The 28,000-nt window shown below is 41.0% G+C and overlaps 1 protein-coding gene across 1 annotated transcript; it reads right to left on the minus strand.

Moving 5' to 3' along the window:
* Positions 1 to 80: 80 nt before the first annotated feature.
* On the minus strand, positions 81 to 28,000 carry GNA13 (G protein subunit alpha 13). Its single transcript, XM_069872426.1, has 4 exons — positions 27,617 to 28,000; positions 25,318 to 25,544; positions 9,309 to 9,359; positions 81 to 5,059 (listed from the first exon to the last, which is right to left on the minus strand). Exons 1-4 carry the CDS (start codon positions 27,897 to 27,899, stop codon positions 4,487 to 4,489), a joined length of 1,134 nt encoding a protein of 377 aa, XP_069728527.1. The 5' UTR covers positions 27,900 to 28,000; the 3' UTR covers positions 81 to 4,486.

Genomic DNA, 28,000 nt, shown 5'->3' on the forward strand with positions numbered 1-28,000 from the left:
GCCTCAGCCAGCCAGCACACACCTCAGCTGGCTGCCTCCCTGCATTATTAATTTGAGAAAAGAATTTCATAATACCACCGTCAGGCTGTATATGTTTATTCATCGTCAGTAATTTTTGTACACAAGGCAAATATTAATAGCTGAAAGGCAACACTTTTGGAGAGTATGTACAGAGCAATGTACAAGCGAGTGTAAGAGGCTTTAAACTATTAATCAATTTAACCATTTTATAAAAAAGGAAGTGATGCTTTTTCTTCTAGGACCTCCCTTAGAAATAATTTATTGCCAATCTTAAACTAAAGCAAGGAAGGAAAAAAAATTTACAATAAAAAGTAGTCCCTGGAAAGTTTATAAAAAGTTAAACATATAAAATTGTAAGCCACAAACATTTATACAAAGCTAATACAAATCTTGGTTTTGTTAAAGATCTATGAGGTTGTTACAAAATATATTTTTACATAAAGGCTTCACGTAAGGTAAGCTCTCACTGCTACTGGAAGCGCAGGAAAGCGGTTTTAAATAGTCTGCAATTCAACTTATTTTCAAGTACAATGCAAAGAAATTGCAAAATGGCACTGTATTGCAATGCTGTGTAATTAAAAAACACTATGTTAATGGTACCATCAAACAGACGAGACCTGTAAAGTCAGCTTGTGAACAATTCAGCGTGACATGAAACTTCTGATCATTCTGAAACAGGAAATATTGTTGGAAAATGAACCTTCTGCAACTGTCCTTAAAGAGCTATAACCGGAGAAAGCTTCCGATGGCAGTGGACATGTTAAACACGCACAGTGCTCAGCCATTCAGCAGGGAGTTACTCCCAAACACAGTGATCAAGTGATCTGGGACTGATCATAAATACTATTCTTAGCCAAGTGCCACCAAGCATGGAACGCCCACCCAATCTGAGCAATATGCTACAATAATTCTGACGGGCAAAATTTAAAGCTACTTCCTAGACAAACAAGTCCCATATACAGCCTGTGGGATCCATGAGCCCACCTGAACTTTTTTTAAGAGCATATATTCTAGAAGAAAGCTTAAGTTTTACACCAACTGATGGCTTATGCTCCCATATACAATATAAAACCAAAGTAAAATTGTTAAAGCCCTGATGAACAGCCACAGTTTTCAGGTATCGGTCAATGCCCTTTAGCACACTGCAGCAGGGAATAGTCGCTAAAACACCAATTTCACCTTCAAGTACAGGAGGGCCGTACAAGACAGTCGTACATCCACACGGTCAGGGATCGTGTTGACAGAGCTCACTCCATCAAAGAGAACTAAGGAAGTTCTGGGAAATGTGATTTTCTTCCTGCTTTCCCACTTTCACCAGAAATGCATCCTGACAACCCACCACAGACTGGTTTACATGAAGAAGCCTCACTCTTAGTACCCATCTTTGACTCAATTGTTTGCTTCAGGATAAAAATCAGTCTGTTCAAAATACCTACCCTCCAGCTCTTGTACCCAAAACTGTATCCTGCTATAATGAAGTAGTATTTAGAAGCAAATCTAAAAAGCAATACAACAGTCCAGGCTATGCTCCTTTCTAGGGAGCTAATGAAGACTAATTGTGAAGATGGAAAAACCCAATGCTGCTTCGGCTTGTTTACCCAGCATGTTAACATAGGAACCACGTAAACAGTTACATCAAGGTAAGTTGCCTCACCCCCTCTCAAGAAGTGGGAGTGGGAAACCCGAGTGATTTGACTCAGTCATTTCATTAAAAGAATTTATTTCTGCCTGAGATTCCTATAGTGCTTTTCTACCGGGGCCTGTTGTGTCAGAAGTGACCCAGCCCTGCGGGGCCCACCCTGCCATCACACAGGCTCTGGTGTTCACAGGGAAAGCGATCGGAAAGGATTAAAACCAGGTCTTTTGTGTAGATACAGGAGAGAAGCCTGCTGAATGTTCTTCCCACCTTGGTTAACATCAGAAGTGCCTGGTGCCATGTCCTTAAGCTGACATCAGGTTTGAGATCTTTAATAAGTTAACAGGTCCCTTAAAACAAAATTCATCAACATTTTACATAAACAAATTTGTTTAGACAAATCCCTGGTGATCTTCATATCATCCCCTATCCAGTCTTTAGTCTTTTCTGCAATCATCTAGTCTGACATCCTGCAAAACACATACTATAGTCCCTCTCCAAATTAATTCTTTTAATCAGAGCAGAGATGAGTCCCTTTCAAAGAAGAAACTTGTTCAGACAACTGTCAGCAAAGGAGAAAACCAAACCTATTCCTCATCTTGTAGACTACCAAGGGCATGGATTTGCTAAACTTCTGCTTTCCAACAGTGGACTCTGTTCAAGACAGAGCTTTGTTTTCTGCTTGTGTGGCACTTGTAGCTCAACTCAATCAACCGTCATCCTTCTTCAAAGAGGGAAGCTGAGAACTTCTGGGTTCCCATTACAGGCACATTGTCCAACCCTTTAAATAGCCTCACTAGCCTTTTCTGAGGTCTCTAGTTCATTGAATTGCTCACATATGACCCAAACACATCAAACCAGAAGTAATCATATCCATGTCCAGTAAGGAAGCAAAATTTACATTTAATATCTCCATTTAAATAGTATATTAATCCTTCTGATATCAGCGTTGCACCCAGACTTCATGTTTATGTCTAGATTATGCACTGTGACTTCTCCCAACCTCTTTCCAGAATTCTTTCCTCCCAAAATAGTGCCTTATTGCAGCAATCGCAGACTAATTTATAACTAACTCATTGGATGATATAAAAAATAGAGGTCTTTCGAAGCACCTAACTAAATAAAAATACACTATTCTCCTACTACTGACAGGAGAATGAGGTACAGAGATGTTAATACAACTTACAATCACAGTAAGTAAAAGGCTAAGTTCAGAAGATGGGCAGCTTTCCTATGTCCTAGCAGGGACGCTGCTCCAAGCAGCGAGAACATCACATCACACCGCTTGCCACGTGTGCGGTATGTTAATAAAAATTCATTTAAGAAAGTATTGGCCAGCATCACAATCCACAGGAACTGCCCGCTTCCACGGGGCAAAGTAGCAAGCTGAACTGCCTGCAGGACACTACAGTCTGGGGGAAACTTGGTAGCGGCACTACTTTTTAAAACACAATCTCACAAGCTCACTCTCGTTTAGCAGAATACCATGTGGCCTATGAGGATCTCTGGGCAAGTAGTATTTTTTTCTTTCCTAATCACACGGCGACTGTAGCATCCCCCCCACCCCCCTAAATATACAAAAAAAGAAACTGCAATGGAAATGAAACTGCAATGGAACTTTTGGTAACATATTCTTAGTCACAAGTAGCACTCAGGAGCGTGCTGTGCAACATATTTGGCTCAAGTACACTTAGGATTGCTAGACCCAATTGGAAAGTCTCAGAAAGAACCTCATCAGCTGAAGCACGTCCTGTTGTGACATGTTCTTTTTCCCCCCTGAAAAAAGACATTCATCTTCATGGTGTCAGCTACACAAGGCCTCTGCTGGGAACACACATGCTCACATAAGGCCACTGAAAATACCGCAGGAGGACAGAACACAAGGAGGCACTTAGGTTTGCAAGTACTTCTATCCGTCACCAAACGCTTACTGATTAAGATGAGGCACAGTGTAAGACGTCATGAAGAAAGTAAAAATAAACCAGTGCTATATTAAAGTGCCTCAAGAACAGGCAAGGTACCTACACATAACATCTGGTTAGTGAAGATAAGAAATACCAGTTTAGCTTACTCCCCCCTCCCCACATCGGAATTTCAAGAGGACCGTATCATAGTGCTCTGTGCTTTGCCATGGCTCTTAGACGTACATACAACACAACCGAGTGAAACCGTGTCCTTTGCCACTCACCAATTCCTCATCACTGGACTTGTGCGTCAGTACTTCCTGCCGAGTATGTCTGAAGCCCCCAAACTCAGTATTTTTAAAGCATCTCCTCATCAAACCCCACACAAAGATTTATACTTCAACAGGAAGCATGCTACACCCAGGAACTGCAGCTTCAAACAGATGATTCCAGCAACATGGGAATTCCTAACCAACAACAGACCTGAGAAAACATAAGTCAGCTATGGTATCACAGTCTTCATAATGAAGTCAGATGTGAAAAGTTTCTTCGCGCCCCCCCAGCCCCCTTAAATTACTGCCACAGTCTAACAATTGCAACAATTTCAATGAAGTTTGGACTTGGAATTCTGAAGGTGGAATGAATTTTCTAGGATAACATACATGTTTGTAAAAGGTCAACTTTATCGCTTTACAGGTAACTTAGACATAGGTCTGCTATAAAATTACAACTTGAGTCAACTTGAAGCTACACTGGAAGAAATTAAGCCTGAATTTCTGCAGAAATTGGCAATAATGTGTTCAGCAGCAGCTTTTAGCCACATCTCAAGAAGTCTGACAGGATCTGGATTTCTCTATTCCTGCTGTAAACTTCTAGTTAAAAAAACAACACACAAGTTACTCAAATAAAAATGTCCTTTTGCACATCACTGTAACATCAGCTGCTTGAGGTTGTCATGAAGGATGGTATCTTTAACGTCACGGAAAACTAGCCGGATGTTTTCTGTATTAATAGCAGTGGTGAAGTGGTGGTAGAGGGGCTTCTGCTGCTGGTCCCGGCGTTTAGTACGAAAACAATCCACCAGGAATTTCTGGACATCTGTTAAGCAGTGGGGATCCCCTTGAAACTCTGGAAAATAGTCTTTGATGCTCACTTTTTGTACTTTTTCCTCAAGCAAGTCCGTCTTATTTAAGAAGAGAATGATTGAGACATTACTGAAAACCCGGTTATTGACTATTGTTTCAAAAATGTTCAGGGATTCCGTAAGGCGATTCGTTTGTCGATCCTCCATAAGCACTTGGTCAAATTCACTTGAGGAAACAAGGAAGAGTATCGATGTGACGCTGTCGAAGCATTCGAACCAACGTTTCCGTTCTGACCTTTGGCCACCTACATCAACCATTTTGAAAGGAACATTTTTTATTTCAAAGTCGTACTCATGAATCCCTTTTGTAGGCCTTCGTGCCAGCAGTATGTCTTGCTGTGAGGGAAGATAGTCCTAAAAACAGAAAGGAGAGTTTATCTATTAGGATACCAGTCACAGCTGACTTGCAAGAGAAAAGCTTACAGAGGAACAACATGATGTTTTGCATAAATACACACGTACATATATTTATATGCTAACGCTGAGGCATTTTGGAAAGCTTGAGAGTCCAAAGCAGGAAACACAGCCAATATTAAATCAGAACATCTACCCCGGAGAACTGAAGCTCTCCATTTCCTTCGTGACCAGGACCCATAAACAACCCAAGAGGTGTACCATCAGTCCCTCATGTCGGTTTCCCACATTCTGGATTACTTTATGCTCCATTCATCCTCTTCCCACGCAGCTGGGAAACACGCTGGTGGCCAACACTGCAATGCAGCAAACTATCTAAAAGAGGTTTCTAAAATCAGAAGTAGTATCTTCTTCTAACCCTGGGTGCTCAGGTCCTCACATATTCTGTACAACTGCTGTTAGAAGAAAGAGCTGCTCCACCAAGTAATTTAAAAGTCAATTATTCCAGAAAAGCCAAGCCTGCTGTGTTTGTGCCATGGATCTTCTGCATCCAGCTGTCTCAGTCCAAAAATGTCCCTTCTATCACTGTGCGCCACACCTGTGAGCTCACACAGCCTGCTTTTGTCCAAAACACACTGTGCAATTAGAAAAGGAGACTAAATGGGCAGCTGAGGACAGCAGCTCCTTCCAGCAGTGCAGCCTCAGAGGGCGCCCAGGAGAGCTGTATCCTCAAGTTCTCCAGCCCACCTTTCCCCCCAGGATTAAAGAGGCAGGATAAGTGGTTTTTCACTGTTCATTTACTGTTACATGAACAGTCATCATCAACGGAAGGAGATGCTAACAGGAAGAGGATTGCTTATTAGTCAGCTTTCAACAGCATGAAATTCAAGACTCATAGTGGGGATTTGCTCATTCTTAGAATTACACTTTTGCATACGGTCCAAGTCCTTCTGCTATTTCAGAAGTGCATCTGCAACAGACAGCTGGTTGACGCTGAAGTTTAAAGCTTTGTTGCTCACTTGTTATGGAAACTCTTCCTCACATTTTTCAGGCGTTTCTCACAACTTCAGAGAGAACACTTTAGGTTTCAGAACTGGAATTTTCATGTCCTCTTAGTGAATGATCTACAATCTTCCTTTGACGTGCCAGTTACCAGACTTGCAGATTTTATCAAGATGTGTAGGACCATGGCCCAGACACTCTGATTCAACTAATAAGCTGGGGCAGGGAGAACAAACACACAACTGCATTGCACTTCAAATACTGGTATTCCAAGTTGAAGGGAGCTGGGCAAGTTTGATCCACAGCCTTTAAGAGAGCAGTTTTAAAAATCATGAATCAAGTGTAAAGCTCCAAAAGCTCAAGGACCACTTTGCTTTACTGTGTAAGCTCAAAAGCGAAACTAGCTAGCTAGACTTCTGTCTGAATTCCTAGGTCTCTCTATTCAAGCTGCCTGTGAATAAGGCACCACTTTAATCATGGTACAAAAATTACAAAGCCCCTCTTTGAAGCACAGGCTCCCCACCCGGCACTTTTTTACTGCAGTACTACTACACAGCCAAAACTTGCAGCACCTACACCTGTAGAAGAGTTGACCTGCCAAAGAAGTATCATATTCCCTCCAAACTGAGCAACAGGAAAGTGCTTCCATCCCCTTGTCTGATTAAAAGAAGCATCTTTAAAGGGTAATAAGATTTTCCTCTTGATTTGTCACATTTATTTTGGGTCCTTTTCTACCAAAAATTGTTAGAGGGGGAGAACAGAGGAATGAAGCAATGACTGCACCAAATGTCATGCACAGGCAGGGATTTTGAATAAAGCTGACTGTAAGCATTTAGACAAGAGAACACCGCAGGTTCAACACTTATCCCACATCTCAAACAGAAACAGATAACCTTGTGTTATTCAGGAAGTTAGTCTCAAGTTCTCAGAACAAAACCAGAATGCCTTAGGGAAAGCTCAGGAGTGATCAAAATTATTAAAGTAAATAAATAAAATAACTCAACACACAAAGCCATATATAACTCCAATACTGAAACACAAGCACAAAGCAAACTCTTCTGGGAGGTGGTCCATAATGTTTATTCAGTAACACTTTCAAGAACAAGGAGCTTATCCATAGAATTCCTTGCAAAGTCCCCCTCGAGTATTATTACTCATTTGAAATTCCTTCCAAACTTGCAACCACAAATAAAATCCTTTCAGGTTCTACAGGCATGGAAGACCTACCATGTCTTATACCAGATAACGGCTAATCTGATGAAACACTCTGCAAATGAGTGCACTCCAAGTCAAGCACTTGGTATGCAGCCATCATTTGGCTACAGGAAACTAAATACAACTTCTAACTAAAAACCTGAGTGATTTCTTATCTTTTAGGTTGGGGGTGGTAGTATAGGGGTTTTTTGTTTTACTTTCTGTGCGGCTCTTCCCAAAGATACATATCAATATTGACCCAGTACCTGTGCTTTCCTTCTGAATTGTCTCCTTCCTAAAACTCATTAGAGCCTTTTACCTAATGGGCTTCTTTTGGTATTCTGGTAGCTCTTTTGGCTATCCCATCACTGTTTGCCTAGTTAAAACTAGAATTTATGTTGTGAATAAGATCCAATCACAACATGGAAAGCAACATCTCTTCAGGAGATATTTTGAATAACATATAGTCTGCACTGGCAGTTAAAATAACAAACAGTTTCAAGGAATCCAGCTGATCCCACGTGCCTATCCCAGCCAGCTCCTCTTATTTTGCTGATCTGATTAAATCTGAACATTAAGTTCTTTTCCCCCATACACTGTTATCAGCTCCCTTTTGGCAAGAGGCACATGAATCGCAGGTCTATCTGTTTGTAAGCAATTAAGTTCCAGGCCAGCCCACTTGTATCAGACAACAGATAAGAACAGTAAAATACTTCTATTAATACATTTGGGGAAATAATCACTAGGCAAATCTTGCATATAGATAAGAACAAATCAGAAGAACCTACACATCTTTCACTCAGTAACAGAATGTAGCCAGCACTTTGTCCACAAAGACCTAACATTTTCTGCCACAGTAAGTCTTGAAGAGTCCCTCTGTATCTCAACGCCATTCATGCAACTTTAAACCAGAAACACTAATTCAGAGCTCTGCATTCCCACATCAACATTAGACCATCAATGTGTGTGCATATGAAAACCCTAGTGACTTCAAGCTGCTCCCTTTAGTCAAAGAAGGGAGCGAGGTTTCTAGTAAAGAACTTTGAAAAGAAGCTGCAAAAATCTTAAAGCAAATATGTGCAACTGTGGAAAAAAAAACAAACAACCTTTTGAAACTAAAGTGGAAATGGATTCAAAGGCCATGAGAAATCCACCATTAGCAGAAAATTTAGCAGTTCATTAAAGTAAGGGTGGTTCTCCTATTGCCTTATAACTCAAGCCCAAATCAAAGCTCAGAGAACAAGTGCTGAGTTCTCAAGTGAGAGATCTGGGAAGCCTGTGCTTTCTGCAAGATGATCAGCAGTGCTCTAGTCAGAAAAATGACAATTGAAAGCAGAAAAACAGTCTGGCTTAGAATTAAATTTATATCTGTTAAAGAGGAAAAGAAAAATGAAATTAAGCATGATGTAACAGGATTCAATTGAAGTGGTTTGGATTCCTTCATCATTTGTTAGCCATCAGCTGGAAATGACCATGGAGAAACTGCCTCTCTATGGAGTCCAAGCTACCGCACCATTTTAAATGCAGTTTTTTTTTCCACGTGGTATTTCAGCAACACACAATTAATGAGCATCAGCAGACAACTTCGTTATTCAAGCAGTAACCAACATTCCTATCAAAAGTATTCTACAGAAGTTTTAGCTTTCCCCTAGAGAAAACAGATGTTATTCTGTACCAAGTTTGTTTATTTTAAAGTAGGTACTACAGAAAGGTACCGCTGACCTATGCACTGATTTAACTTACTGTTCCTAACTGGATATGCAAACCTAAAACCAGTCATTTTTAGTGTGGAAGTGGTACTTTAACAATATTCCAACTGGACAAGCACTTAACTTCTTTTCTGTTCAATTTCTACAGAAGTTTTACTTCCAGAAGGTCTCCTGGCCCTTGCATTGCCCTCTGGTTTTGACATGTCAGTGATTAACTGCTGAGATAAAGGGGCAAAGTTAACTGAAGATAAAGTTATTTGAGCAGACACTAATTGCATTTCATTTGTTTAAAACTCAGAGATCACGACTACTCAAAACTGAAAAAAAAACAAAAAAAAACTTACTTGTTCTCCAAGTTTATCCAAGTTGTCCAAGAAATACTTTACAGATTCCCCCTAAAAACAAAGCAAACAATTATTTAAACATGTGGCACCCTTGATCCCAACAGTTTACATTCTGAAGACCAGTTAATTAACTGAAATCTAGATCTTTTTAAGTGGCTCTCTTAAGAGCACACCTGACATTTTAATTTTATACTAGTTAATTTTTAAGCTTAAAAGCACAAGGAGGCACATATAGTTATAGCAGTTAAACTCTTTCCAGGTTTAGAATTGCTAAATAAATCCTATAGTGTTTTCCACAGTAATCAATGAAGCTACCACACCTTCCTTATGAAAAGATACATACAATTATTCTAACCCTTTGAAGCATCTGCACATACAGGCATTCAGGTATAAGGATTAATTACTGGAGATAATTTATAACAGCGTTGCCATACAGTCTCATTCATACAGGTTCTTCCCCTGAGCACAGCACGTGACCCGCAGAACAGAGGGTGAGAAACCACAACAGATGAAGCATTTTATTAAACTTTCCTATCAGAGGCCATGCTGAACAAGAACTCCTTAGTCTGGTACTAAGGAACAGAGCTCCATGCTGCCATGCTGTCTGACAACACATTTACCATGCTGGTTACGTTCCAGATTCAAGACTTGCAAGTCATAAATGCATTAATCCCTCATTAATCCCTCCAGTAATGTGGAACTAAACATTTTTTATTGTAAGCCTGAACTATAGTCAAGTCCTCAGAACTCCACCATCAGGGTGCTTGGATTAAGGAAGAACTGTTACAAGGATGTTGCCGAACCTGAGTTCACTCACAATAGGTAACAAATTAATTGTATTTATTACAAAGAAAAGTAGCACCTTTTAATGATTCTCTGCATCATGACAGAAGCAGAAACACGCTTCCTTTTGAAAGCTCTTGATTACCAAGCTGTAACCTACTTTATAGTAAATACAAAAAATAAACCATATGTGCTTTCACTCTGCATATGGAAGAGCAGAGATTCTGAATGAAATTTTCTTGATGAGAAATTCTCGAGGCATCCACAGCTGGAGTGACTACACCGAGGCCAGACAAGTGAATTAAGACAGCAGTTACACCCTGATAATGATTTCCCCTCACTTGAATTTGAACTCTGCGAATTTATCTAGGAAGAATATCAAACCTCAATATTAAACAGTGTCATCTAAGCACCATTAAAGTAGGGTAGGGTAAGTAACAGTCCAAAAAGGGTTCCGGCAGACATATAAGCCAGGTTCCCTGGCAAGTTTTCCAAGCACTAAAAAAAAATTACATAGTACAAGAGGATACCGCACCTTTAAGCATGCAATTTGAACATCAACGTTTAATTAGACAAGACTGAGACTCTGGTTGAAACATGCCTTGTGCTCGACACACCTGCAGGGAGAGTCCAACTCTCAGCTTAACATCACCGATGTTCTCTAGGGTGAAAAACTGCAGCACTAACATCAACTTTTTTAAAGTCTGGCAGCACACAGCAGCAACCACTTGCAATCACAGCAGTATTTCATACCTACATCCTTTTCAGCACTTCAGAAATCCATTCCAGCCTCAATCTTGTAAGGAGAAAAGCATTCCTATTCCACAGAAAATAGAAATACACAGCCTGGCAAGCCTCCCTCCCCAACAGGACTGGCTACAAGGCAGCAAGGATGCAGGGTCATTAAGTGGAGATATTTATTCAAGAATATCTGGGCCTCAGAGGCAGTAAGTAAGCATGTGTGTGTTCATGCATAATATTTTAATCTTAGACAGTTCTTTTTTATGCTACTTACAGCAATGTCTATTCCCTAAAGAAGCATTAACTCCGCAGTACTGGAAGGCATGAGTTACTACCTCGCCTTTAAGTCCTGGGGCTTACTGCTACTAAAGTGGATTGAGCAGTTGGAGCAGAGGAGTAAGGCACAGCCCATGAAGGTCACAAAACAGCTCCAGAAGCCACTTCCCAAAAGAGGGGATTTCCTGAAAAGACGAATGCAAAACACATTGGCCTGCAGCAAGAAAAATGCTCCAGAGCCACATATCCAACAGCAAAGTAACGGGCAGGAAGCACACCAAGAAGACTGCCTGGTTTTCTGAGCTGTCATGTATCAAAGTCAACAGCAGACAAGTATCTTGAGTTTCAGGATGGCTGTCTTGAGATTGAACTATAAATGGGATCGGTTACAAGCATAATACAGTTCATAAAGCAGTGACATACCTGCTTCCTTCCTCCACATCTTCAGCTCAGTCATTGGGTTCTTCCCTTATGAAAATCTACTTGGACAACTAATACAACACACCAAGCAAGTACCAATGTGACTCAATTCTGCATTTAAAGACAGAAGTCGTTCAACCATTGGCTTTTATCAATTTGCACACCATGAAGAACTTACAACAGCTTCAAATTTGTCATCTGTTCTTCCACCACGTTCCACACTCCTCTTCATATCACCGAGGTGCCAGCCAGTGCCTTGACGAGTGGTAATTTTCTATCTGACCTGGACATCTTTGTATCAGCAGGCTAAGCTCTGCTAGCTACAGACACTGTCAAAGAACAAACTACCCGACTAACAGATTTTTATCACAATGCACTACTGTAGGACTGCAGAGTTTTGACTCATTTTAAACAAGCTCGAAAAGGTGGCATTACAAATCAACCAAGCAGGATCCTTTTCCAGAGGGCTAGACCTATGTATTTCTTGCAACAATCAAGAGAAACTCACTGAAAAACCCACCACACAACACGGAAAGCCCTAATGCCAGCTACTGTTAAATATGAGTAAGACACAATCTTGTATGACAACTCCACAGACGCCTTCTGCGTCAGGTTATTCTTTTTGATACCAAATACAGAACCAGATCTCACTCTATAAACTGATTACAGAGGCTATATTTAAATGGCTGTGCTCAACAGACAGTTGTCGCATTCTATCATTTCCCTTTAGACAAACTGTAAACTCTCCGGTTCAGCCAAGATGACTCGGAAAAAAAGAAACTGGCTTTCCCCATTCTGCCCCACTGACTTTAGTGTGGCTCACCGTGTCCAGCCCTGCCACGTGGCTGCTGCGGGACTCAGCCTGCTGCCCAGATGCCATGAAGAAGCCATGGCAAGGACGAAATCAAGAGGAGATTGAGAAACTGCAGGATCTGTCCCAATTAAAAAACTCTGTAGCTCTCCACTACATTCCGTTTGTCTCACACCCATGTTCTGTGACCACGTATGACAGCAATTTAAATTAAAGATCTAGTTAAAAAAATAAAGTGATGTGAAGGTCTTAAATTAGTCAAAAATGAAATTACCGTTTTTTTTTAAATGCAGGTGAAGCCTTTAAACTGATTTTTACAGTTGAGCAGTTCTGAGCTGCAAACTTCTGAAGTGTGGTTGAAGCTCATCAATGAGCTGTTATACCATCCCATTGAGCCACACTTGCCCACTTCCCGCTGCCTTCTACTCAACTTAAAGCACAGACCCAAAAACACCAACAGAAGTGACAAAGTGAAACGCAGGCTTGAGCAGCTTTCTCACATGTATGTTGACACACTGCAATAAAGCAAACTTCTCAAACACGCTTCAATACAACAGAATGAACGGCCTACAAAGAGGCTTCAAAGATCTTCAGTGTGAGGTGACTGTGCTTTTGCTTGTTTAATACAGTATTGAAATAAATCCTAGGAGAAAATCAGATTTTAAGCAATCACTTTGATCGCCTATAGACGGTGTCCTTTTTTGTTCAGATGGAGCACATGCAACTCAGCTGCAGCCCTTCAGCCTCCTCCTGATGCAGAAATGCACGTAAACCACAGGAAGTTGACTGTTAAATAACTTTATTCATAACTGTCAAGTACTCCATTTTCAGAAAGGTTTGATTCAAACCAGCTTGAGTGCCTCCTGGAGCCTTGAGATCTTTAGTGAAGAAAGCCAAGCCAAGGCATTTCAACATGAACGTATAAGAGATTTACAAGAAAACACAACTAAATCCTATTCCTATCAAGTACTTCATGTTTCCCTTATAATGCCGCATTTATTTTAACCAGTCTTGCTCGTGCCCGTAGAATGCAATATCTCTATTTTTATGTAATGCGCTCTTTCTACAAAGAAAGGATTACAGCATGCACCAGTCATTTACCCGCAGTACAACAACATATTGTAGCTGTTCCTGTGGTCTTCTTAAGTAAATCAGATTAGTTATCTTTTATAAACAAAACATGGCACAGAGAAAGATCACCGTCTGAAGAGTTGCTAGTTAGTGCCTAAAGCAAAGCAACCACAAACATAGTTTTGGGGAGGAAAAAAGAAAATAGACTACATGAAACACACAACAAACACATCTCTTAAACCCAGGAAGTGGCACCAATTTATTTGGTTTCCATGAAAACTATGTCAGCAATATGATTTGCTGAAACCTTACCACAGCCAAAAAGCTTTTTAGCTGTTCGAGGGGAGCACAGACACTACATTTTTTCCAACAGCGATCACTTAAAAAGAGAGAGAAAAAGCATCAAATCAAGATTTAGTCATCACAAGGTTTAAAGAAAGAAACATGCAATTTATCAAACCATCTAAGTTTGGCTGCAAGTTCAGTGGAACATACTGAACTGACAAGATTTAGTAAGTATCTGAAAGAATAAATCAGATATTTAAAGAAAAGAGGAGACATAACTCAATAACTCTAGATTAGAATTATAGGAACAACTAAGCATTTTCTCTTCCTGACTTGAATTTCTGGGAAAAGAAAAACAAAGATTTCCCATTTTATTTAATAAAAAAACCACAAAACCACAAACAAACAAAAACAACAAAAAAAGCTTTGAAGAAAGCCTAGTTTAGAACAAGAACAGGTATATACACTGGTTTTGGGCTGGCATGTACATGTCTGAATTGACATGCAAACCAAACTAAACTATCCATAAGATGGGAAAGGCAGCTTGAAGGAAGGAACATGATGGTGGAATAACCAGAGCCTTAAAATTCTGCATCTTACAACACTCTAGTAGCCCTTGCAGCATACACTTCATTATATGTAGTATTTTTTTGTTACTGGTTTAAGCTAGATAAATCCATATCAGAGGATTTTGGCAAAGAATCCAGAGAAGATAATATCTAAACTTTATTTTCGTGACGCCCTGCCCCAAGCTGATTTGAAACCAGACTGACTGCAAATCAATACTGCCACTACTGACGTTTCACCAGATGTCTTCTGAAATTTCAGCAATAAGCACGGAGACAACTGATGGATGTTTTAGTCAAATCAATGCAGATTTCCTAGCGGGAGAGGTATTAGAGAGCAGCTCAACCTCCTCTCCCTCCACCCAAACCAGGGATGTCTGTAACATTGCACAAAAGAAGCAGATGATCCACATGATACGTTTATGCCATGAATGCACCTTGTCCTGATTGTATTACTGAGCTCAAATCCACAATTGTCTTGTTTGTCAGACCAGTAGAAGTTGAACTAAATCTTGTGTCGAGACATTAAATTGGTTTGGTTTCTTTTACTGGCCTCAGACTTGAAGGTAAATAAAAATAATCTTGGTTCCTTCAAAACTTTCAGGTTTCTACAAATTAACTTCTCTCACCAGCCACTGTTCCCAGTGCCTTCTAATGAGAATTCCTCTTTCAAACATGCCCCAGACAACAGAATAGGACAAAACTTGTACGCATGCATACCTATAACATTTTATCCAAGGCATTATATTTAAAAACCAGATACATTTCCTAGTTTATAGCAGAAGTTCAGCAACTTGCTTGATGTTTCCTAAGGTGAGGGGTAATAAGTTTTTTTCCAATTGCCACCCCATGCGCTAATGCTTGATACAGTGCGCTCTGTTTAAGCACCAATTTTATTAGCAGTGTTTGGGGAGTTTACATAAGCATAGATAATAACTAATTTTTAATGACAGTGCTAAAGGCAACAGATGAATTTTATCTTCTTGGGATTAACTGCTGCTTCTTTGTAAGGCTGGAGATTTTCAGACATAGGCTACATTTGCTCATACAGGAGCACAAAATAATCCTGTTCTCCACCAATACACGCAACAAATACGTCACCGTTCATCCCACCGCCGAGAGCACTCCCCTATTTCCTCTTTTTGGCACTTCCTTTATGCAGTTTAAGTCATATTTGACTTTGGTCAGAGCAATCAGAACAGCATCACACGGTGTAGAAGTGAAACCTGCCTTGCGTTCAGGTCACACATGCCGAGTATCTGTCCCAAAAAACAGAAAGTTTGAAATCCTGACTCACAGAAGTAATGTTCTGCAAAATGTTTTGGTAGCACAGCATAATTTGTATTCAGAACAGTCAGACCATATTGGGTGGAGAAAGCTCAACAGTATGAAGCTACAAAGGCACTGAAAAAGGAAGGAGTCACACTGAGTTTATTTCATGACTGACGTTTTACATCTTGCATAATGGCATTAACAAAGAAAGGTGAAGGGGTTTAAGAAGGGTTTTAACCCAATAATATCCCTTTAATCTATTATCCCCTATTTACCATGTAATCCAATTAATCCACAATTCTCAAAATGTGGATAACAAATGAAGGCAGACAGAGCACGCCAACCTGAGCTCTTGCACCACAACCACCCGGCACCACCTGCAATCTGCTGGGTACCCAGGAGCATCTGCTCCAGCTGCTGCACGCAAGCAATTGGGGAGCAAAAGAGGAGAGCAAAGCCAAGCTGTGTGCAAGTCAGTCCCAAATCAAGCAGTCCAAGTAAGGGTTCAGCGCCAGCTGTTTATTATTCTTGCACTGAACTCAGTTCTGCACTACCCCTCAAAGTGTGTCATTCACACTCTGATTTCCCCCAATCAGTAGAGTCTTTCCACTGTTTCAGACATAAATGCAATCTGAACTAACCAAAGACAGGACCAAGCACTAGGCAGAACTCAATGCCCACGTTAGTACATCACAGAGCAAACGGTTTCAGTATTGAATTACTTTCCTAAAAGTCGAGAAATCCAATTTCACTTTTTCTTAGCTAGGTATTCCACCCCTCTCCTGAAAAACTGATGTAATTGCCAGGTTCTTAAACAGATGAAAATTCACTACAGCTTTTAGGCATAAAACACCATTCCATTAAAGACTACAGAACTACAATTTCTTCCATTCAAGGCACTGTTATTGTACTTCTAACTAATTATGAAAGACTACTTGAAAACCAGGATGTGCCATATTCTATAAACAACTGGGCATTTTAAGAAATTGCATAGCTTTGAGTGGTATGAAGTGATGTTTTGTTTGTACAACATAAGAGCAAAACCCAAGAGTCCGCTGAGATCCTTTCATACAATTAAAACCCCTAGGAATATGTACTATTTATCCTCGCATCTCACTTTCCTTAGAATTACCAATGCTTCCAAATACGAAGCAAATATGAAGCAAACTGAAGTCTACAAGAGCACCTTCTAGGGATCACAGCCAGTTTAGGAAATGCATTAAATAATCCTTGGGACATAACACATGCAGAACCAGAGCATCTGACAAAGATACTTCTGTGTGCCAGAACCTGAACAGAATTAGTCCATGTAAGCAAATTAGGATAAGCTGTCCACAAGATCAGGTGCACTTTCTTTCTTCAAAGATCTACTGTCTGTCTCAGTAAGTTTACAATCCAAACATTTCTCCCAGAAAGTTTACTGTAGGAAAGACACAGATACTTTGCAAAAGATTTTCAAATTTCATCGATGAAAAATCTTCCAAGTCATGGCACATATGCAGACCTAGAAATCATAGGAACACATGCACTGACCAAGACGAAACAGCCACCTCCCAATTACTATTTATACTCTGGGAAGCATCTGTATAAACTTCAGATGTTTTCCACACAAAACAGACTGGAACCAGACTGTAAACATTTGCTTTTCTTTCAGTGCACTGACCCACTGGCTCCATGACTTCATGCGTTTGCAACTCAAACTGCATTTAATCTAATGCTGAAGCAGTAGTGAGTCTGCAAATCTGCCATCCATCATTTAGAGCTTTAGTTGCTTCCAAGTTGTACAAGACTGGCAAAGGCTCCCAAAACCATGACAAATATTTGGCATGTGAAAACATATCAGTACTAAAGCTGGCCGTATTGAACTTTAAGATGCTTGAAAAGCCCATTATTGCATCCTCTGTAAACTAAATCACAGCATTTCAGAAGCAGAACCCTACACAAGAAACTGATGCATGCACTGAAGTATCACTAGAATTCAGCTTTAAAGAACATTTGGTTTCTACTTTAGCCTCATGAGAAATCCAGATGACCAAACGCTATTTAGTTCCTTCCTCTGCCTCAATTAGCAGAATTCATTTCAATTAAGTTCTTCTGGTATTTCTTTTTGCAAACAGTGACGTGCTAATGTATCAGTTCTTCTTACAGGCTACCTGACAAGATTCAGTGATAATTCACTATGTTTTGAGAAAGAGCTAGGTATTCCATTAGATGAATGTTAGCGTGTTTAAAAATAAGTAAAAGCTAGTCTAAAGCACTGAAAGTAATAGTGAAGTACACAAGATCCCCAAAATAACAGCAGCATCCAAGAGGCTGCAAACACTTCATTCACTTGTAGAATTTCATAATAGAAGTTAACTAAAAACCAGAAAATCTAGAAATTAACCACTAGAGCAATAATGTAACTGTTTGCTAGTGAAGACAGTTAAAAGTCCCAGTACTATCCCCATGCAACATTTTAGAAAAGCACTCTACTGAGTTTTACATGCTATCTTGTGCTGATATTTTTAATTATAGATTGTGTCAGTGAACAGTGTTTCCTCGCCTGGAAATTCTCCATCCTCTTTATTTGGTCATCAGCAGGTGATCAAACACCGTCATGTGCCCAGGGAGAAGCGCTTCCAGGCAACCTGCTGAGACTCCTGTCCATTTGGTTAAAATGATTTCTCTGGCACCACTAACAAAAGGAAAAAGATACGGAAACTCATGTGTGATTACACATTCCTGTACACATTCATCCATAAAAACAATCTGGGGTCTTTTCAGTTCCTCTTAGTCTCCAGGATTATACAGATATTTTTATTTGGATTTATTAAATTAAATACATTTATTGTTTGAGGCTACCAAGTTAAATAATATTGTGTTCTATGACCCATTTATTCACCTTAAGATATTTTAACCAAAGGCCTCATACTCCAGAGTGCTACAGAACACTGCTCACGATCAGCTAGACTCCATCAGTACCACCAGTGATGGAGCTTTGCTGCTCTGCACAAGGGCAGGCTCTGCACCTTCTCAACTTCTCAACCGGTTTGTGGTAACTCTAGATACCTGCAAAAAAAAGTGCCGGTAAACACAACTCTGCTATGGAGCTTGCCTTGCTTTCTATGTGAAACATGAGCGCAGTCATTCTATTGGTCATCTTATATGCACTTAAGTTTTTGCATATTTTTTAAGCAATCTTCCTCAGCTACCACAAACTGAAGCTTCCTAACACTTTCCTGGTTCTGCATAAGAGGTACAGCATGAACACAGAACGTTTAAATAGCATCTATCATGCACTGAAGTTTAGGTCAATAAAGACAACAAAACCAGCCATCCAAACACAACCCAAGTATAATATGTACTGAGCGAGAGCAGACTTAGCTAGCCTCTAAGGCTGATGTCTTGTTTCAGTAGGCCTAAATTAGGGAACAGCAGCACAAATCAACACTGCCTCGGGCATTGCACTATAAACCTAAAGGATCCCATATTTACATATGAAAAAGATCACTCCATATTCTTTGCCTCAGGTGCAAAATTAGTTTCACCTATATAGATGGAAGATTCACACCACATGTTTTGCCAGCATGGAGATTTGCTGACAGCAACGGAAACTGTGATTTCGTAGTGCAGATTTGTCTTATACTTAGTATGTAATTTCTGCACAGAGAGAACAGTGTAGCCACTGTGACATTTAAATTCTGTGAAGTAATGTAATGAGACAGTTCTACAGGTAGCAACACGTTGGACCTTGCAGCCAGCAAGGGAATGGGCTCTGGATGAATGTATGTACCAAGGTCTCATGTTACACCACAAACAACAGAAGCAGCAAAAGCTCATCTAACACCTTTGCACCTATTTAAAGGATCTGCTGAGAACAGGTTCACATATTCAAGATGTGTGAAAGGCTGAGAAAGTCTGTTCCGCTGAAATCTTTAGAGGCTGTTGGCCTGCACGTTATAGTCAAAGGAACACTTATATTTTACCTTGATTTAACCAAGGCTCAGTTACAGAAATACAGATTTTTGCAAAAAGTAGGTCACCTTTTAGTCCTCTGCAACAGAACAGTTTGGAGACAAAGGCACGCGATTATCAACATAATATAGCTTGTTCAAGGCAGAGTATGTATAAGAACACATCACCCTGCTCCCACAATGTACTGTGAAAGTCTGCATTTTAAAAGCAGCAACTCTCATAAACAGATAACCGAATCCACTTCAAATCAGTATTTCCATCCTCAGAGGTTGCATTGAAACCACACAGAAAAGATACACAGGCTAAGTGTAGTGCACCACACTCTGAAAAGCTGCTAACATCCTTGGTTGGAAGACAACTTGTCATGGCACAGGCATGCTGGGCTAAAATGTCCACAGCAATACAGCTCCCACTGAAAAAAACCCTCAATTCAGAGCCATATCCGTGCTTAAAAATAATTGCAACAAGAGAGTTTAAGAAAAAAATAGCAACATACAGAAAAAATCATGGCAAATATTTTCTTCAGTAAAACCAGTCTAGCTTGCACTGCAACACTGATCATCAATACAAGACCACTCCTCTCCAAATACCCCAGTATTTTACTGCTAATGGCAAATCAGCAGGCAGGAAAAGAAGAATACTGGAAAGGGAAGAAGGCACTGGGACGAAACAGCTTTTCAAGGCACAGTGACGCACACGGGCTGAAACAGAAATCCTAACCCCGGTTCAGAAAATGATAAAAAAATGGCATTTTGTGTTAAAGCAGTATCAGATCACCTGAAGATTCTTCACCTCAATCAAATAGCACGGTCAGTCCCCCTTACTAAAGCAGTACTACACTTACTGAAGGGTTTCTGGCCACAAACCAGTAATAAGGGAACTCAAGCATCCTTACTATTTGACTCTAGTGTTAATCCCTATATGGAGCCTTATTACTACAAACTCAAAGCCAGCATTATCTTGTCATTGGAGCAAGAAAAACAGCAAATCCTCAAGAACTCCAAGTCTTCTCTGAGGATTTGAAAGGCTCATTTTTAAGTATAAATTTCTAAAGCACTTTTCTTTCCATAGTTACAGCAACAATCTCTGATAAACCCTTCTCACATGAAGACCAAAAGATGGCAAGAAGCTGTAACTTTCCCAAGGCTTGAACGACTCAGGCTCACTGTACACATGCCATCCTGTGATTTGATGTTTGGCAGATCTATTAACCGGGGAAAGCAGGGAAAATATTTCATATTTCAACACATACAAAGCTGCAGCTGTTTTGTTTTCCCCACAAAAATCTAAGCAGTGTTCAGTGTAATTACAACACTGTATTGAAAATCAACTCTGAATTATATGATTAAGTGCCCAAAGAGACAATGCACGTGTTTACAGAAACACTGGGTGATTTGATCTCAAATCCATAATAGAGAAGGTTCCTCTATCGGTCTGAGAAACTTTCTGCTGGCAGTTTAGCACTCAAGCATGTCCCAGTAGAAGCACCACCTACACACTCCAAGCAGAGCAGGACAACTGAACACCTAAACTCAGAGGTAAGAGATCTGGGAAAGGGAGGGAGGAAAGATATCTCCATGCGTTGCTTATGCACCTGAGAGATATTGCTAATACTTTGCAGTGGCCATTCAAGGACTCGTTATATCCAGTAGAGCTAATTTAGTGCTCTTGTGTGCATGACAGCCCCATCAGCATTCCAGATAGAATCCAGAAAAGCTCAGCCAGAATCAGATAAAATACAAACTTCCAGTACCCAAACAACACTCTCCAAAGATACTACTCTGCAACACAAAAATACTAGAGAAGCTGCAGCAAAACTAGCAGTGGAACTGCAAGCTGAACACGCCTTTTCCTGTCTTCTATAATCTGATCTAGCACTTGCAGACATGTCACAGAAGTAAACAGGATCCAGAGGTAACTGCGTATCCAATCATCCTTATTGCATCACCATTTGCACCTCTATGCAAATGCAGACAGAAGAAAGTGTCACCACTGCCCCTGTGCACTGCAGGTTTGCGGCATAAAAAACCCCACCGACATTCAGTGTAATTTCCAAGAAGGGCAAAAGCGATCTCTCCAAAGATCAACAATTGCTGATAGCAAACATCCAAACCCACCCAAAAGTTATCTTGAACGAGAACTCTTAGAACATTCAAAGCTTATCGTGCATCTGAGCAACTCAGCTCTCATTCCACTTTTCCATTCTCAGAGAACTGGCAGACTCCTGGAGGCTGCTTCAAAATGCTTCCCTGTTAACAACTGTAGCAACAAATTCAAGACACGCAAGTCCACAGCAAATGCACAGAAGTGAGAGGCAGTGTTCAACAGTGCTCTGACACAGGAGTGCTTTCCTCGGGTTACCAGCACCAGCACTTGGACTCGTCTCAGCTGCCAGTGCCTCAAAGCAAATCTCCATGAGAACGACAAACCTCTACCACCACACAATTGAACAGCTCATGAATATAAATAAAAAAGCTAGGAAATGCCTAGTTAAATCGGTTTGTGTGTTGCAGAATTAAGATAATGGGTGTGTTTGCCCAAGTCATTTCAGGAGGTTTTTACCGGAAATCATCTTGCAATGAGAAAGCTGAAATGTTAATTACATGTCAGAAAGCATTAGGCTAGCTCTGTAACTAATCCACCTGAGTTGTCTGACTACAGGCCACAGCAGAAATTCGCTCTGTAGATGAAGGAGAGAAAGCTTGAGGAAGACTAGAATCCTAAGTGTAAGTTACAGGAACTAACTAACCTGCAGAGACAAAACAGTTCTTCATTAACTATGTCAAGTGGCACAATTACCTGAATGACTGGTTCGTAATAAAATGAGGGATTGTAACATTAACCACCTGAGAAGTATTGAAGTGCCATATACTGTACTAAGCTGTAATTAGCTCTTTCCAGTTTTAACGCACGACACAAAGGTGAACGAATTAATTTTCATAAATGCTGTTATTGGCCAGAAGGCCCCTACCTCCTACTTTTATATCAATGTAAATAAATCCTATTGACTATTCCCATGATCAGCCCAATTAAAATTTGGAAGTATGCTCCAGTGAACTAGGCATGGAAATACTGATTTCCAAATCCATTAGAATACAACCAATTTCTGTTTTTTCCCCCTCATACACTGCTATAAAAAACCCACGTCATTTCTTTAGGCCCCTAGCATCACCTTTAGCATTGCAAATGAAAGATGATGGAGAACAATTAATAAAGCAATAGTTCTAGGGTCTCTCACGAATGTACATTTATCTTTAAGTTTTAACCATGTACACGCAGAAATTTTTATCTTAAACCCTCCTTCTCTGTACTTTCTACCTGTCCAAACTACAACTGCCTTCTAGAACTACACACTCTTGCTTCCTTTTCTCCAGGATTTCTATATAAAAGTTGACATTTTTCACTGCTTACCCATCACAGCTCTGTTCTTCAGCTGTTCACATCTACCTTCGTCCCAAAGTGCCCTACTCCCATGACAAGACTTTCCCAGCATTTCTGCCTGTGCTCTCGTAACAGGAACCATGTTTTTCAGCGCTGTGTCAAACACAGTCCAGTGAAAAATCTTACCCAACAGTCTGAAAAGAAGCTAAAGTATATATAGCCAAATAACACTTTTCTACCATGTCAGTCCCAGCATCTTACGCTTTTTATTATGTCATTTTTCCCTCTCCTACTCATCCAATGACTATCAACCTCTCTCCTTTCATTACACGTATTTTGCCACAAGGAGTTGAACTGGAAGCAGAACAGTATTTCTCCTCTTAATTCCACATTCTACAAGGTGAACAATTTTGTCTTGGAGCCTTACTTCAAGAGTCAGCACTCAACACAACTGAACTGTCTGCGTCTCTTCCAACTTCCCCCTGTTCTACCTCCTGACCCAGTCATTCCCTCCTTAACCATTTGTGTCATCCTTCCATATTATGGCACATAATAAAGCTTTGAACGTTCTTCTACAAAGCCTCTCAGCAGGTACAGCAAAATACAAACAGTTTTCAGGCATTTTCCACCATTGTGCCACAACTGTCACAACTTAAGCTGAATGCTTACTGGGCTAATACTGACACTTCATGCTTGGCTGGCACTGATCACACTGTCTGCACACAATACAATGACATCATTCAGCTTCTTTTATTTTTTTTCATGTTTATAACTTGGCATAAATATCTCTGGTTGAGATTTTGAAAGGATTTAGGAATTAAAGCAATGCAAGTATAAATAAAGTAGCTTTCTTTCAAAAATTAGTATTAGGATAATCCTCAACTATTTAAGAGCACTTTAAAAGATAAGTTCTTGAGTTCTGCTTAAGTACAAATTGATCCATACATATTTTTGCAGACAACATTACAGAGATTTAGGGATTTAAAGAAAAAAAAAAGCAATATTTTTTTCTGTTGGATTCAGAAAAACACATTCTTCAAGTCTTACTCAAAGTGGAACTCTACAAATGCTTCAGTTATGGAAAGAACCTCAGAGGCTCAAGCTGACAGAGAGGCAATAGCTCCCTTTCCCTTTGCTACTGAGCCTGAAGTCACTAGACATGCCTAATTAAAAAAAAAAAAACCACCCCAACTTTTTTTTAACAGATTTTAAAACCAGATCACTCCAGCTGAGCAGTGATGTCACTAAAAGTCACATCTGCACCAGATGATCATCTTGACAACAGCAAAGCAATTACACTTCTATGATCACTATGAAGGCAAAACACAAGGAGCAACAGTTTCACGACAAACTGATTTGCAGAGCCCAGAACTGGGCTGGGCAGGTGACCAGCTCCTCAGGCACCTGCTCATTCTACAGTCTATAGAAGGCATTTCATGATCAGGGCAATACACATTTATAGAGTATTTACACAACCTATTTAAGTCAGAGTACGATTACGCAACCGTTCATAATAGCTCAACAGGAGACATCATCAGCTATTGTTCCGATTCACACTAACACAAAGGTTATTTTTAATACAGAAAAACACAAAGCCACTTAGGTTTAAGAGACCTACAGGAACAGATTTAATCTATTTTAAGGTTCTCAACCCCCACCCCTACAAAACCCTATGCCACTGGCATTTGCTACACAAGTGTAAGAACAAATAAACAGCAAATATAACTCATTCTTCATTTCCTTTTGCGGCATTTGCATGGAAATGGAGCAAAGGGACTTTCAGCTGTCAGGGACAGTTAAAGTTCTCTCTCTAGAATCAAGACATTTCTTTTTCCTTTCTAGCTCCACTATTAAATTGAATATGCTCTCTCAATCCCACTATTGAATTGTATATTCTATCTTCAGCTGAGAAGTTCAATTTAACAAAAATCTCATTACAGGAGTATTAACACAGACATTCAAAATTAAACAGGAAGTATACAGAGGGAATGTTTGCTAGATGGCTCAAATTGGAATAGAGAAGGGAGTGGTTTTTAAATTCTTCTCATTAACCCATGCATATCTTTTCTTAAAAATCACATTAGTGTTAAAGACTTCCTTTATCGTAAACATTTTTCTTTAGTCAGTGCACTAGTTCATGAAGAGTTAAAAATCACCATATGGTAAAAACACTATACAGGTACTACCTTTGTTACAGAACATAAAAGCCCTCTATACTTCAGCTTTCTCACATACGAAATGAGGACAATTATGTCAGAAGCCCTTTATTATTCTTGGTTTTTAAAAAAAGGGTAAGGAACTAAATGCATCTGTTTTAATGGTAGACTGTGGTATTGCAAAAACACTTAAGATCCGCAAGGAGGCTGCCTGATCGGTGTTTTACAGAAAAGCAGCACATACACAAGAATCATACGCTCAATTGAAAATACTGAAACACAAATCTTACCAGCTGGAACTCTCTGCGCCTGTCATAGGCATGCTGGATCCCACTATCCGCCCAAAGAGCCCGGATGGCTGGCAGGTACTGTAAAAAAACCGCCGTCTCCACCATGCCTTGCACCACCGTGACGGACCGAGTATCAAATGCCATCATCGTATCTCCATTACTCTGGTTAGCAGGATCTCCCCACGGGATATGAAGTTTCTCTCTGGCATCGACAAGGACTCTCACACCTTTAAGAACATGAAAGAGCATTGCAATTTGAGTTTCTCAGCATCTACTATTTCACTAGCCTACAAATCTGCACAGATTGAAACAATGCACTCACTCTGTAAAGGCTCAATAGGACTATCGACCCAGTAGGGAATTGGAAAGCTTCTGAAATAGTGTCTCAAAGCACTCCGTTTTCAGGTAATACCAAACCACATATATTAGCTACCGGAAAAGCATGGCCACAATCAACAGCATGATATCCACAGCACAAGTTTAACTTTTAGAAAAGAGCTACTTTTAATTACTAAATCGCCAATCCTGCCAGACTCATTTCAGAATGTCAAATCATCTGATGGTTTATTTTAAGGTTCTCTAGTCTCTGTATTATTAACTTGGTATCTAGTTGTATCTAGAGTTATCACAGTCTTTAATGCTTCCAGAGACATGAATCTCAGAATCCCAGGTTGGAAGAGACCTCAGGGATCATCTAGTCCAGCTGTTTAAGTTATAGTTTAAATGAAGACAGCCTTTACTAAAATCACAGCACTTTATAAAAAGTATATTTTTACAGAAGGAGCTGTATCACCTAAAGACTTCCCTGCACATTTGTTGTTTTAGTAAATATTCTGTAGGGGAAAGTGTATCTTAAACTTCTCTTATACAAGACTTTAAAAAAAAACAATATTGGGGTCATACTGGTAAGGATATGCAGGGAAATGAATTCCAGTACTAAATTTACTAGTGAAAAAGTAAAAAGAAAGTAATAAAACCCAGAAAAGATAAGCAACTGTAAAGCCATGGAGAGAATTATAAGGAATCAAGATGTAGTAACAAATGGCTGTATAATAATAAACTTGCCCAAAGTACTTTTTCAAGCTTCATGCTCTTTCCATAATTTTTTTTCTATCTGTCAAGAGCAAAGACTGCAGGAAAGCAGCCTTCAAGAGAGCTGCAGCTCTTACATGTATACTTTCACAGAGCAGGAAGTACCTTACTTTATTAATAAAGTTATAACCTGGTCATAATCCACACCCGTGATTTCTACTGCCTTGCTATTTATAGTTTTCCAGGCTTGATTTGTAGACACTTGTTTAAAACCATTCTCCCTAAGAACCCCTGGACCTCGGCCCCCTTCAAGAGCAGGACTGAGTGAGGCCTGACAATGTTTTGTGTTTGAGAAACTGAGCTTAGGCTTTGTCCAAAAATTACACAGTCCAAATCGAAAATAAGTTTAGATGAGAGGAAATAGGTAAGGATGAGCAATTAAGCAAGGATGACAGCAGTGAAACCAAGAGCCAGCTCCAAAGGCAGCCAAGCGTGGAGGTTTTGGCAATGTGACGATGGTTTAGGATGCTGTTAATAACAGAATCACAGAACGATTTGTGCTGGAAGGGACTTTTAGAGGTCATCTAGTCCATCCCCCTTACAGTGAGCAGGGACACATAATGATGGAGCCTGGGGTCCAACAGGAGGCCAACGCTTCCCCCACCCTAGTGCAATGCAGGGTGTGCATCCTCCTCAGGCACAGAACCCTCCTGCCCTCCTATATACATCTGTGCCCATCCACTACCCCTCATCACTGCGACCGCATTCCCAGGAAAGGGTGCAGCTCGGCACCTTTCAGGCTGACACCACGATGGGAGCCACAGCCGCAAAAAATTAAAACACCGATCATGCCGGGGGTGGGGGGGAAGGCAGCAACCCTTGCCCCGGGGACCCCTCTGCCCCAGGGACCCCTCCCACTGCCACCCTAGGGACCTCATACCTCCAGCCCCAAAGACCACCCTCTCCACCCACGTTGCCCCCTCACCCCAGCCCCAGGGACCCCCCATTGCCGCCCGAGAGATCCCACAACTCCAGGGGCACCCCCCCAACTGTCGCCACGCTGCTGCTCCAGGGACCCTTCGCTCCAGCGGCCCTCCTGCTGTCACCCCAGCGACTCCACAAGCTCCAGCCCTAGGGATCGCCCACTACCACCCCGCTGCCCCCGGGGCCCCTCGCTCCAGCCCCAGAAACCCAGCGTTCCCACCCCTGGGAACCCCCCCCCAGCTCTCGGCCCCGGGAACCCCTCGCTCCCGCCCCGCTCACCCACCCTTGATCACGTTGCTGTAGATGGTGGCGCGGAACTCCTCGCGGGCCGCGCGGTCCCAGTCCTGCCCGTGGATGATCCTCATCTGCTTGAGGAAGGTGGACTTGCCGCTCTCGCCCGCGCCCAGCAGCAGGATCTTGACGAGGCGCTTCACGTACGTCTTCTCGCGGTTGAGGCACTTGTCGATCTCCTTGGACTTGCGCTGCTGCTCGGCCTCGCCGCTGGTGAGCAGGCAGCCGGGGAAGCAGCCCGACAGCACGGAGCGGGACGGCAGGAAGTCCGCCATCTTAGCGAGCTCTGCCAGCGAGGGGAGCGGCCGCCGGGCCCGCCCGCACCAGCGCGCTCTCTGCCCGCGCCTGCGCCGCCGCCGCCCGCCCACGTGACCAA

Source organism: Phaenicophaeus curvirostris, chromosome 19 (assembly GCF_032191515.1).
Source record: "Phaenicophaeus curvirostris isolate KB17595 chromosome 19, BPBGC_Pcur_1.0, whole genome shotgun sequence".
Taxonomy (NCBI): Eukaryota; Metazoa; Chordata; class Aves; order Cuculiformes; family Cuculidae; genus Phaenicophaeus; species Phaenicophaeus curvirostris.

Coding starts and splice junctions, on each gene's coding strand:
- GNA13 (XM_069872426.1), bottom strand. CDS start 27,899: ATGGCGGACTTCCTGCCGTCCCGCTCCGTGCTGTCGGGCTGCTTCCCC. Junction 25,545..27,616: donor CTACAGCAACGTGATCAAGG/GTGGGTGAGCGG, acceptor ATGTTCTTAAAG/GTGTGAGAGTCCTTGTCGAT. Junction 9,360..25,317: donor GGCGCAGAGAGTTCCAGCTG/GTAAGATTTGTG, acceptor CTTTGTTTTTAG/GGGGAATCTGTAAAGTATTT.